Consider the following 13,079-nt stretch of genomic DNA (forward strand, 5'->3'; position numbering starts at 1 on the left):
GTGCAGCTTGCATGTCTGGGGTGGCCTATACAGCATTTTAAAATCATCCCCTGCCCTCCCTTATCTCCCCCGCTGGTGGCGGCCTTCTTGAATCGCGCTGCCAGGGTTGCAGAGCAGGACTGGGTTTTCTTTTTTTTTATTTATAAGATTTTCCATTTTAAATACAAGCATTACTTTTACACAATGCAACAGATAATATTCAATGAAACTTTTTTCTTGATCTTTATTCTTGTGGACTAAATAAGATATTATTACTATTACTTTTCTTTATAAGTTTCATTGAATATTATCTGTTGCATTGTGTAAAAGTAATGCTTGTATTTAAAAAAAGGACTGGGTTTTCTGACCAGATCTAGGTACGACACAAAGCATAGAAGACTGCTTAGTTTGTCTCTGCTTCTGAATAATTTGGTTCTGTACAGGATTCCTGAGGCTGCTGGAATGATGCCATGTCAACAGCTCTTATTAGGCTGTGTCAGCAAGAACTGTGTCATCTGAATGGGGGTTTGTTGTTTGTTTTTTTTAAGCTGAATTTTGAGGAACAGAGATGGTTTGCTGTTCTGGTTGGAGGAAACAAAAATCGCGGGCACTTTGCATGGTCTTGTGAGGCAGAGAAGGGCCATGACTGGGAGTTCCTATCATTGTAATAGACTTTGGTGAACTGCATTCATTGTCTAGGGACCATTCGTGAGGTCTGAGTCTGTGATTGAGTGAATCTGGTAATGTACTTGCTTGTAATGTATTTGCTGGAAAGGAATCTGGCAGGAAGTTCATGTGAAAGAGCAGAGCAAAAAAGTCAGAGGAAGGAATATGCCTCTCTGTAGAGAAGTAGGGATCTGGAGCTTCTTTGTTTGATGAGGCAGAACATTGTTACTTGGTTGTCAGGTTGTATGAGGACTGGGTCGCGTTGTAGCCCTGGTTGGAAGGCTTGCAAGGCATAGAAAACATTGCACATAATCTTTGAGGAAGAGGCCTAGCCCAGTTGGGTTCTAATGAGAATGGGTTAAAGGGAACCTAAATGTGCTCCCCCGGCTGTGTTGGAGGAGTCTGTCATAAGTGAGCTGAGGCGGAGGAGGTTGAAAAGAGCAATCCTCCTTCCAAGGAGGAGAGTGGATACAGTATTGAAGAGACTGCTTGACTGAGTTTGGTAGTTGAATCTGGGTTTCAGTGCAGGCTGAGGCCCCACTGTAAAGGTGGTATGTGGAAACTTGCATGCAAAATAAAGAGATAGAGACGCTGTCATGTGTCCCTAAAGGCAAAAGATCTGGCGTGCAGAAAAATGTTTGTTCCTATAAATATGAGGGAGGGAGCTGGAAAGAGGGATGAGATGATAAAACCCCAGAGATTGAAAGGTATTTGGGGATTCTCAAATAGTGAGCAATATCTTGCTTCCACAAGTAGGAGGTAGTCTGTCTAGGTATAAAAATACCAAGTGGTGTGTCTTAGACAGGTGTAAAGTGAGAACAGCTAGACACCGTGGCCCGGATTCTGTAAACTGTGTCCCGATTGTAGGCAGCTGTAGGCGTCCTACAGCTGTCTAATCAGCCAATCAGGATGCACGTTTTTATAAAAAAAAGTGCTCCCCAGGCAGGCTGCCTATATTGAAGGCACCTCTGGGAGCCTAGGGAGGCCCGCAAGCCTGCCTAAGGCTAAGCAGTAGCCTTGGGTGAACCTAGGCAGCCCTACATGTCTTCTTCCTAGTAGAGCGGGAGATGCTTACAATGTAGGCCAGCAAAATGCTGATCTACATTGTAAGTAGACACGGCCGCTATATTAATCACAGCAAGGGATCTCCCTGCTGCGATTAATATAGCGGCTGTGGCCGCCAGTCCCCCCCAACTCCTCCGAACAAGGCAGAAGGGTGCCCAACCCCTTCTGATGGGAGAGCCCCCCCCCCCACTACAATTGCCGTTCTACAATCTCAGGCAGGAGGGTGCCCAACCCCTCCTGCCAGGAGAGCCCCCCCAACTACGATCGCCGTCAGGAGGATGCCCAACCCCTCCTGCTGGGAGAGCACTCCCCCCTCCGCACTAACTCCTGCCTTAGGCGCCTGGGCCAATAAGGCCTTAGGATCTTGTGGGATGGGCCGGAGAGGGGTGAGCCCGCCTCATTTCAACGAAGGCAGGCCTGCCGGTGGAAAGACCCAGCTGGCCAACATTTCATGGTTAGTGGGGTGGTCCAAGGGGGGCTCTCCTGGCAGGAGGGGTTGGGCACCCTCCTGCCGGCGATCATAGTGGGGGGCTCTCCCAGCAGGAGGGGTTGGGCACCCTCCTGCCGCCATGATCTTTGGGGGAGGGGGATTGGCAGTCATGGCTGCTATACTTATCGCGGCAGAGAGATCTCTTGCCACGATAAGTATAGCGGCTGCATCCACAGTAACCCGTTCTGTAACTGGCATCTATAACATGGACGGGTGTAGGCCCGATTCAGTATAGGATGCCTGTCCCGGGCGTCCTATACAGAATCCGGGCCCTTGTGTGTAGAGCAGATTGGAAGTCTTTGGGTGTGAGAAGGAGGAGGTTTGAGAATGAGAACACTCTGAAATGTAATTTATTTTATTTATTTTTTGGATAGAAGCCTTTGCTTTCTGATATTCAGATACTTTCTGTACTGTTTTGCTTTGAAAGCAATGGGACAGTCCTCTGTCAGAAGTGGAACGTGTTGATGAGGGGTAGAAGTAATAGCCTGCACTATATTATAGTGGGTCCTATTTATGCAAACTTTTTTTTAGAAAGAGGAAAAACAGGAGGATGGGATTTTTATGGCCTTTAGATACAGTAAGAGGTTGGCTGATGAAGGGAGAGGATAGAGACTGTGCTCTCAAGGACCTTTCCTTGATGTGTGCCGATGGTTCAATTCTCCTGACTTCATAGATGATATCTTGGCTGAAACTCCAAGTTTAGGTTTCTCCTTGTGCACATACTAGAAGTGAAAAAATGGGATTTCTCTGTAGAAAGATAGGAAAAACTATATTGTAGTTAGAATACTTATTCCAGAACTAGTCTTTAAGCCCGTTACATTAACTGGTGCTAGAGATTTCTTGGCTTCCTCCCCCTCCCTTTCCGTCCCGTCAACCCTCTTGTTTCCCTTTGCACAGTCTCCCTGCTTCATCCACTCCTTCTCCTGCGCGGGCCACCGGCAGAGAGGAGCTAGGCGGCTGGAGGAGTAGCAGCTGCCGATTGCAGCCTCCGTCCCGCCTTGGCCTCCCTGGATTTGCTAGAGCGGCCTGCAAGGTTCGCTACAGTGGCTGGCGAACTTCAGCAGGCCGCTTTGAAGAGGACCGGCAGTGGGAGGGAGGAGTCGCTGGCACACGCGCTAGCGCAGGCGCTGTGAGCACTGGCACAGAAGCACAGCTCACGCCACCAGGACTCACGGATTTTCAACAGCACATGCGCGCTTAGCCTTTTATTATTATGGATTGGACCCATTCAATATCACTCTCTTCCTAATTTGCCCTTGCTGAGAAATGTACTTGAGAGGGCTCCTTGACTCTCTGCTGAAGAAAACCAATGTGTAATAGTTATAGCAGTAAAATTCTTGAAAACATGGGAGAAATGATGCATAGAAAAAGGGAGGTAGAGCAAGACCATTCAGTCTGTACCATCAGAATATATATACAGATATACCTATAGATAGATAGGTACTATAATCTTAAACACACACTTATTAGCAGAATTTGCTGACTTGAGTTTTAACAAATTTCTGGTCAAGCTGTAAAGAAATATGCAGATTAAAAAATGTAGAGTGTACACACAGAATAAAAATGACAAAGTTTACAGGTTTAGAGGATTGTTGCCCGCTAGGCCTGTTCCCTTCCAGAGGGCTAAGCAGAATGAAATAATCATGCGCGTGGCAATTGTGTCCCTTAAGCCCCCTCGTACAGAGCACCACAATAGAGGAATGACAACCTGTCCGCCTGCCGACAGTATAAAGATCTTTATACCATCTATGGTGGTATAGACCCAAGCTGAAAATGTTGTAGCACCTAAAAGTTGAAAATCTGTGCATGGTGCCCATTGCACTAAACCCCTGCAGTGCCAAACCTGAGCCCTTAGGGGTGGGGGTATATATATATATATATATATATATATATATATATATATATATATATATATATATTGCACAGTAGACTACTGAACTAACCCATATGGCATGTTAATGATATACGGGACCTTGGTGTGGCTGTTCCCTTGGATGGGTGGGTGGGTGAGGGGGGGTTGTTTTGTACTTATGTTTCTGGATTGATGGTTATTTGTTTGGTGTATTTCTTCAAATTAATAAAACAGATTTAAACATATATATATGTTTAAATCTTTTTTATTATATTTATCTGTTTTATTATATATATCTGTTTTATTATATACTGCTGATGATCTGCCACAGAAGTAGGCCTGGTACCGAGACCTGCTGCCTGGAGGAAGTTAGAAATCTTACCTTGTGCAGATGAAGGCTGTTCGGGACTGCAAAACCTAATCTGGTGCTGTGTCAGCCCGCAGTAAAGCCTTCTCTGCCGCGCGACTCTCTGCTGACCCAGGCACGTCGGGGAGCGGCAATGATGCCAGAACTGGGCCCTGGGGCTTTGATGCAGCCGGCAGGAGGGGCCAAGAGGAAGCTGCTGGGTGCCAGTGAAGCTGAGGGGAGGGCAGCTGCAATCCACTCACCGAGGCTGAGGACGCCCGCGGCGAGAGAACACAAATTCCAGCGGCGTTGGCCGGATCTTCTGCTATGAGGTTCTGTTGGGCTCTACCATAACAACCTGGATATAAAGGCCGGGGAATGGCAAATTATTTCAGGCCCTGGGGGGGACGGGGGGGGGGGCAAGAGCCAATGATGCAGCTGGTGGAAACATCTTGGGTGGCTGAGGGCGCTGTGTTGAAAAACAACTGTGACTGTTGCCCCCCCCCAAAAAAAAAAAAAAAGTTGGTCTTCTTCCATTTCTCTTCATATCACTAGGTATTTAGTTATTAATTTATCTTTTTCTGGTAAGGGCTCCTGAGGAGAAAAAAAATATTAGATTTTTTTTTTTTTAAAAAGAAAGAAATGATGGCTTTATCTCTATATTTAAAGGAGGGAACAGCAAAGTATATAGATGTTATTATTATTATTATCATCATCAAATTTGTGTGTAAGAGAGAGGGAGAGCTGCGACCTGACAGGAGCAGTTAAGCAAACCAACTGAGTCTCAAAGGGAGGAGGAGCCACTGAAGGCGGGAATTCCTGCACATGCTCAGTAAGAACCAAGGGTGCTAAGGGAGAGAGCCCTGACCGGTGCTCCCTCTAAGGTGAGCGCACGAGCCATCGCGCACTATTTTCAGTGGCGTCGCTCATGCAGCAACGGCGGCTCCTTTCATGGTCCCCGCAATCAGCGGCGTACTAAGTGGGGGGGGGGGGGGGGGGGGAACGGTCCGCCCCTTGTTCTCATTGGTGTAACGCCGGCCCTGCAGCTCCGGACTTCCCCCCCCCCCCTTCGGATCGCTATTATTTTAAATGTTATAGCGGCGGCGCTGTATCCATGGAGACGTCTAACCTCGGCCTGCCCCGGAACTCTTACTGCAACAGGGACTTCCTGTTCCTGCCTAGACGGGCGGCTGCTGCAGTAAGAGTTCCGGGGCAAGCCGAGGTTAGACGTCTCCATGGATACAGCGCCGCCGCTATAACATTTAAAATAATAGCGATCCGAAGGGGGGGGGGGAAGTCCAGAGCTGCAGGGCCGGCGTTAGAGGGAGTAAGAGTTGATGGTGCCGCAGGGTCCCGCGGGGGAGGGAGGAAGGAAGAAAGAAGAGGAACCGAAGCATGGGAATTTGGGGGGAGCAGGTGTGGGGAAGTCCAGCTGGAGGGAGAAGGAAGATGAGGGAGGGAATGAAAGGAGATGCCAGGGCTTGGAGGGAAGGAGGAAGGTATGCCAGACTAAGGGAGGGGGAGCGAAAGATGGAAGAAAAGGAAAGGAGAGAGATGCCAGAGAATCCGGGAAGGGGAGATACCAGACTATGGGGTGCAAAGGAAAGAAAGGAGAAGAGAGAGATGCCAGAGCATAGGGGATGCGGTGGTGACAGAGAGAAAAAAATGGAGAGGTGGCAGAGCTGGCTGGCTTTGGGGGGTGGGCAAAATCTGGAAGGCAGTGGGGGGACATAAGAAGGAGGCACTGGGGGCACAAAGGACACGGGAAGGAGGCACTGGGGGCACTAAGGACATGGGAAGGAAGGAGGGAGGGAATAGAAAGGGACGATTGTTGGGCCTGAGTGCAGAAAGAAAGGATACACAGTCAATTAATAGATGTCCCCTTTTGATGAAAAAAATAAATGGTCACGTTACCACTGACTTACTTTCTCTTCAGCAGAGTCAGCATCCGCGCTGAGGTGCAGGAAGGTCCCGCGATGACTCGTCTGCTGGCTCTGCTCTGGAAGAAGTAAGTTACGTCGGAGGGGGTGGACCCGGCAGACGCAGTCATTGCGGGACATTGCCGCAACTCCCTGCGTCTGCCGGGTCCACCCCCTCCAACGTAACTTACTTCTTCCAGAGCAGAGCCAGCAGACGAGTCATCGCGGGCCCTTCCAGCATGCGGCTGCTGAGTCCGCTCTAGAGCAAGTACGTCAGAGTGGGGTGGATTGGCAGCAGGCAGCTACAATCATCGCGGGACCTTGCTGCATGAAGGGAGAGAAAGGAGCAGGATTGCTGGAATGGAAGAGTGATGGAAGGAAAGAAAGGGGGCAGGATGGTATGGAAGGGTGGTGCTGATGGAATTGATGTACAGAGAAAGGGGAGAGACATAAGGGGGTAGGATATTGGAGGGAAAGAAAGGGGGAAGATGCTGATTGAAGAGGGGTGGATGGAGGGAGAAAGGGCAGACATTGGATGGTAGTGGGGAACCTATGCTGGATGGAAGTGCAGATGGGAGAGATAAGGTCCCGAGCAAATGCCAGAAGGAAATGGGAAGAGAGAAAGAGGGAAGCAGATGCTGGATGATAAGTGGACAGAGAGAGGAGAAGGTACTAGATGGAAGGGTTGGAGAAAGAGGGTACATGATGGAAGGAGGGGATAAATAAAAGGAGGACACATGATGGGGAGAAAAGGATTGAGTTAGGGAAACACTGGAGGGGTGAGGGAAAGAGGTGGCAAGCTTTAGGTAGACAGTAAAAAAGGACATTGATGAGAGGGTAGTAAGAACATAATCTAGACAGATGCAGAAAATAAATTGAAAAGGGAAATGAGGGAAAAAAGGGAAAGGGATTGCAGAGGAGAGGTGTGGGAGAGGGAAGGAGAGGAGAGAGATGCCAGACCAATGGGGGTGAAAGGAGAGATGGAAGGGGGAGGCATACAGTTTATGGAGAGGGGCATAGAAGGAGAGAAGATGCCATATAGGGGAAGAGAGATGGCAGACAGTGGATGGAAGGAAGAGAGTTACAAGAAGATGAGGAAAGCAGAAACCACAGAAGGCAAAGGTAGAAAAAAATTTCTATTTATTTATTGCTTTAGGAGACATGTGTCACTGTTTCTGTGAAGCATTGTATGCAGAGTCCAGCTTCTTGCTGGTTCAATTTAACCTGGCTCAATTATTTTATCCCCCCTTTTACAAAACTGTGAAGCGTTTTTTAGCACCAGCAGCTCTGATGCTCAGAATTCTATGAGCATCAGAGCTGTTACCTCCGTAGCTAAAATCCACACTACAGTTTTGCAAAAGAGTGAGGGGTTAGTTTGTGATTACATATTCCATACTAGGCGAAGGTGTGTTCTGTGTGTTCGAAAGACATAGTTTTCTGTTAGGATTGACGATGTAGGATTGATCTGTGCTGGTCTGGCTTGTTTAGTTTTACAATGGGTGTATTGATGTACTGTTCACTGCAATATGTAAGATGCTGCCTTTTCCTAGGTACTCATGTGTGGCGTGTGGCTTGTTACTAAAAATCATGTTTTTCATACAGATGGGGGGGGGTGCCAAAAAATGATGGGCCCCGGGTGTTACATATGCTAGGTACGCCACTGCATTATGTAAAGATACCAGAAAGCTGGCGAAGCAAAAACTTTAAGTAAATTGTTATTCTTCTAAGTTTTGAGTATTTAACCCTCCCACAATCTCACGGGCACTCGTTTCAAGTTTATTGAGATTTTGATTTAAACGCAATATCAAATATTTTCAATGTGTATAACAAAAATAAATTTTGGGAAATAAATAAAACCATTTGAACAATAAACATACAAACATATCCATAGATGATTAAAAATACATAAGGAGTACAAGGATAAACTACATTTGTTTAAAAATGCGTCCTCCGTGCCTGCTCATAAATTTGTGGAATATGTAACTTGTCGCTCATGCATTTTTTTTTTTTGCACACACCTCATCAATCCTTAGAGGGAACATTGGCCCTGACCCACAGCATCAGTCTAAGGACTTCACCAGCTACATCTCCCCTGCTTGTTTCCCCGAGAAATTCAAGCGTCCTGGAGAAAGGAGTTAAGGACCCTTTCTCACTCTGAAAATGAACCAAAAGGGATGACAGACAGGAGGTCAAAGCAGAGAAATTTGTGTCCTGCAACTGGAGATCCCAGAGGAGAGATTAGATTCAGGAATTGGCTCAGCCTCTTCCTGTTTTACTCATTCCAGGAAGAGGGAAATCTCCAGCCTGAATCCATCCCAGCGGCTGCAAAATTCAGAAGAAATGTCTGTCCTGGATTCTGATCAGGTAAGAAATTCTTGTTTCTCCTCTTGTGCACAGGCTGCTTGAGCAGCTCTTCCAGCCTTCCCTTCTCTTTCATTGTTGCTCTCTTTTGCAGGGAACTTGGTAGCAGACTTTAACCTGTTGGAGGGAGATTGCAGTACTCTGTGTTTGGGGGATCTGGTCTTGGGCATGGTGTCAGGTCAAAAGCGCGCCGGGACAAAGGCGCGCGCAGACAATTGAGCGCAGCGTGGAGGAGCGCACCGCAGAAAATTACTGTTTTTACGGCTCCGACGGGGGGGGCGTGGGGGGGAACCCCCCCCCCACTTTACTTAATAGAGATCGCGCCGCGTTGTGGGGGGTGTGTGGGGTTGTAACCCCCCACATTTTACTGAAAACTTAACTTTTTCCCTGTTTTTAGGGAAAACGTTAAGTTTACAGTAAAATGTGGAGGGTTACAACCCCCCAAACACCCCACAATGCCGGCGCGATTTCTATTAAGTAAACTGGGGGGGCTCCCCAACAAAAACCCCTGTCGGAGCCCCTAAAAACTGTAATTTTCTTCGGCGCGGGCCTCCGTCTTGCGCTCAGTTGTCGGCGCGCGCCTTTGTCTTTCGCGGGGTTGTCTATGAACCCTTGGGCATTTATGAGAATAGGAGGAGGAAAGGAGAGTCATCTCTTAGCCTGGCCTCATTAATAGGTTCAGGATCAGGACCTACCACTGATGCATTTATGTAGCCAGGACTGTGTGATGTTCCCAACTGCATTAATGTATGTGAAAGTACTGTGGGATTTTCTAGCCTGCACACAGGATACTACAATCCACTTCTGGCAGGTTAAAGTTCCCCACCCACACCCCCCTCCCTTTCATTCCCACCATTCAGCCAGATCTCTGTTTGATTGAGGCGTACAGGGTGGCCCATAGCAACTCCTCCCTTCTCCTCCATGGCCCCTGTATACATGAGATTAATTTGCATGGACTGCTTCCACTGTATTCAAATCAATCTCATGCATATTCATTATTGAAATCTTGAAACCCGACTGGGTTGTGGCCCTCGAGAACTGTGATTGCCCACCCCTGATCTAGAACAAGATGAAGAACAGATTTATTTAGAAACATTTAAATCAGTGGTCTCAAACTTGCGACCCGCCAGGTACTATTTTGAGGCCCTCGGTATGTTTATCATAATCACAAAAGTAAAATAGAACAGCTTCTTGATCATATGTCTCTTTAGCTATAAATGACAATATTATTATTAAGACTTAGCCAAAAGGAAAGATTTATAAACTACAAAAAGTTTTACCCCATGCAAAATTGTCATTTCTTTAATAAGACATTAACTATTTTTTCTGAGGCCCTCCAAGTACCATCAAATCCAAAATGTGGCCCTGCAAAGGGTTTGAGTTTGAGACCACTGATTTAAATATACCACCTTCCATTGCCTGACACCATCAACCGGAGATCTGCTAAATTGTTCTGATTTAATGAGACAGGGTTGGAGAGGTCTTCAGCCCCAGTGAGTTAAAGTTCATTTATTCCGTGAATTATTTTCAAGTGTTTCTAATTTCTTTCTAAGATTAATTAGGGACCCTTGTATTTTTTTAGTCAACAACATATCTTGATCCAGCTTTTGAATTGAAGCTTTTGAAACAGTCAGATCTTCACTTAAACCCTTCAGCTCTCTAGTATGTTGAATCAATTCTCCTTCAATGTACTGGAAATTGGGACTAATAGTCTTAGTAAGGTTTGCAACTAAATCCCATAATGACTCCAGGGTCACTTGTGCTGGCTTCTCCCTTATAGGAAACTTTTGCTGAGTGTAAAAATGCTCACTATCAGAAGAGAAAGAAAGTTCCTGGCTTGGTTCCGGATGGCTTCCTTCACCTCCGGTTGCTAATTCTACCCCAGCTACTCCTGCAGATACTCCCTAAACAGAGAGCACTGTTTCCACGGTCTCCGTTGACATACTTGCTGCCTCTGGGGAAAGTACCTCCCCCCCCGTCTCCGGGGTTTCCCCTGCCCCTGGAGAACTGGTGGACCGGGGTCACAGGGGTGGAGCTCTCACATCGGGGCTAAGTGTGGTTTCCAGCCCAGGAGAGACAACTCCGGTCTCGCCGTATCCAGGTGCTCTCAGCGGGCTAACTTTCGACCTTAGCAATGCTGCTCCCTGCATCTACCGCAACAACTCGTCGATATTGCCGAGGGAGGGCGTCTCGGAGAGCCGCCAGCCGCACTCCTGCCCCTTCTCTTTGGCATTGGGAGAGGAAATCAAGCCACAAAGCCGTCGGTATCGGAAAAAGAAAGGCAAAGAAAAGCGGTTCAGGTGCGTACCTCTCAGCACGTCTGTACTGCGGCCATCTTGGATTGGATTCACCAAGAATCTGATAATAAATTAGGAAATAGATTTTAAGTCTCTAAGGGGCCCTTTTACTAAAACTTAGTGCATGTTAGTGGAATTAGTGCATGCTAAATATTAAGAAGCCCATATGTGCAAAACAGGCTTCTAAGAATTTAGCATGAACCATTCTAAGCCTTAGTTAAGAGCCCCTAAATGTTGGATGTCAGTCTTGTGCTCTGAAAATGCAAAGCCTGCTTACTCTCGATGGGCTCATTCAGGTCTCCATTTCCCTCCAATTCACGGTGTTGTGCAAAATATTTCTCATCTTCTTTTTTAATCTTGAATACAACATCAGGATTAATGATTAAATAACCTGTTAATAAGGAAAAGGAAAATGATATTTACATTGTATTTGTAGAATCCCATCTATTTCTGTGTGTCTTTGTGGAAATTTTGAAAGCAGAGCCAGCAGGGGAAGGAGCAACTGAGGATTGTTCTTGCCCTCACTACACCCCATAGACTGCCAGGGATTGTAAAATAGGCCCAAGGGGGGAGCCTACAAGTGGGAAGGGAGTAAAGGTAACTCCTGTTTAGAGGGGAAGGAGACAAACAGGATGAAGCACAAATTTTTAGCTTCCACCAAAAACACACAGTTTCTGCCAAAACCAAAACAAGACAGAAAAAGAAAAAGAATATATATCTATCTATATATATTGGGATTTGAGTGTATGCCTGACAAAGCTTAAAGCTTAGAGAAAAAAAGGCAGCTACAGACTGCCACATGATTAAGAATAAATCGTAGAGATTTGCAGGTACAGATATTTATTTTCATGGCCCTCCTAGTTGGAGACATTACAGATGCTAATCTTGGCGACATCTGTTACCATCTGAAGGGGGTTATACAATTGACTAGTCTACAGCCGACATGTCATGGCCTTACACAGATGTTTTAGCTCTCAGCAAGAAATCTGAGAAGTAAATCCTTCCCCTGGCCTTCAGTACCAACTTTTTGTAGTTTAGAAAAGGAAGAGACTCCAGCTTAAGTTGAAAGGCCTTAAATTAGAGAAGTGGTTCCCAACCCTGTCATCAAGGACCACCAGTCAGTTGGGTTTTCGGGATAGCCCTAATAAATATGCATGGGGCAGATTTGCATGCCTGTCACCTCCATTATATGCAAATCTCTCTCATGCATATGCCATTAGGGATATCCCGAAAACCTAACTGGCTGGTGGTCCTCCACGAGAAGAATGGGAACCACTGAACTAAAGGCTTCTTACATTGGATCCTATGGGATAGTATCAAAAACCAAGTTCTAAATTTCAGATGATGATGGGACCCAATACTTGGGATTTTTCCAGGGTTGACAAAATAACAGCACCCATTCCATAACGTACCTGTGATAGTTGATAGAGAAGGTGTATTTACCTCGTGAGATGAGGATGTCATGAATCTTCTCGATGACCTTCTTGTACAGATCCTTTTGCCATTCTGCCAGAAGGTTCCATTCCATTTCCAAGAAATAAGCAGTGACATCTTTGAATGTGACTGATGTCTGGAAAACAGACAAGGACACAGTCAGCCACAATTTCCTTATGTTTGTGTATTGGACCTTTAGTGGTATTTTCATAACACTAAGATGTCCAAAAAATGTCATAAATTGGCATGTGGACATCCTAATCGCCAGGACATCTAAATGCCAATTTTTGAAATCGTCTTTCTGAACGTCTTGCGAGGCATCCAAGCCACTACGCATCCAGAATCCAAGGGGGGCATGTTCTGGGCGTGCTTAGACTTGGACGTCTTATGGTAATAATCAAACCTTTCCCAAGACGTCCTGGACGGAACTTAAACGTTCTGAGCTGGACCTGTTTTCAAAGCTTCTAAGTGCCAAAAAAGTACCCAATTAAGTTATGACTCCCCCCCCCACACTCCCCCAAAAGTCACTAACCCCCTCCCACCCCACAAAGATCAACAGTACATACCTGTCTTTAGAACAGGAACGCCTTGTATAGGAAAGCCTAGTAGAGCTGCACACGTGTCTTAAGTAGGCTGGTGGGTGCACTAGTGAACCATATAGAGTAGGAAC

General features: G+C 46.4%; 1 protein-coding gene across 5 annotated transcripts in view; it reads left to right on the plus strand.

Annotated features, from left to right (window-relative positions):
* Positions 1-5,242: 5,242 nt before the first annotated feature.
* The window catches only part of LOC117367649 (zinc finger protein 708-like), a 30,358-nt gene continuing 22,521 nt past the window's right edge, over positions 5,243-13,079 (plus strand). For 2 of the 5 annotated variants that reach the window (XM_033960419.1, XM_033960420.1), the window contains exons 1-2: positions 7,380-7,439; positions 8,351-8,681. Coding sequence is in view for 1 of the 5 variants with exons in the window: in XM_033960420.1 (XP_033816311.1) it covers positions 8,658-8,681 (24 nt within the window). In the remaining 4 variants the exon portion in view is untranslated. Of the gene's footprint in view, positions 5,283-5,601; positions 5,621-7,379; positions 7,440-8,268; positions 8,682-13,079 lie in introns of those variants that run through there. The other 3 variants (XM_033960422.1, XM_033960423.1, XM_033960421.1) reach the window with 3 other exon arrangements.

This window comes from Geotrypetes seraphini, chromosome 10, assembly GCF_902459505.1.
Source record: "Geotrypetes seraphini chromosome 10, aGeoSer1.1, whole genome shotgun sequence".
NCBI lineage: Eukaryota > Metazoa > Chordata > Amphibia > Gymnophiona > Dermophiidae > Geotrypetes > Geotrypetes seraphini.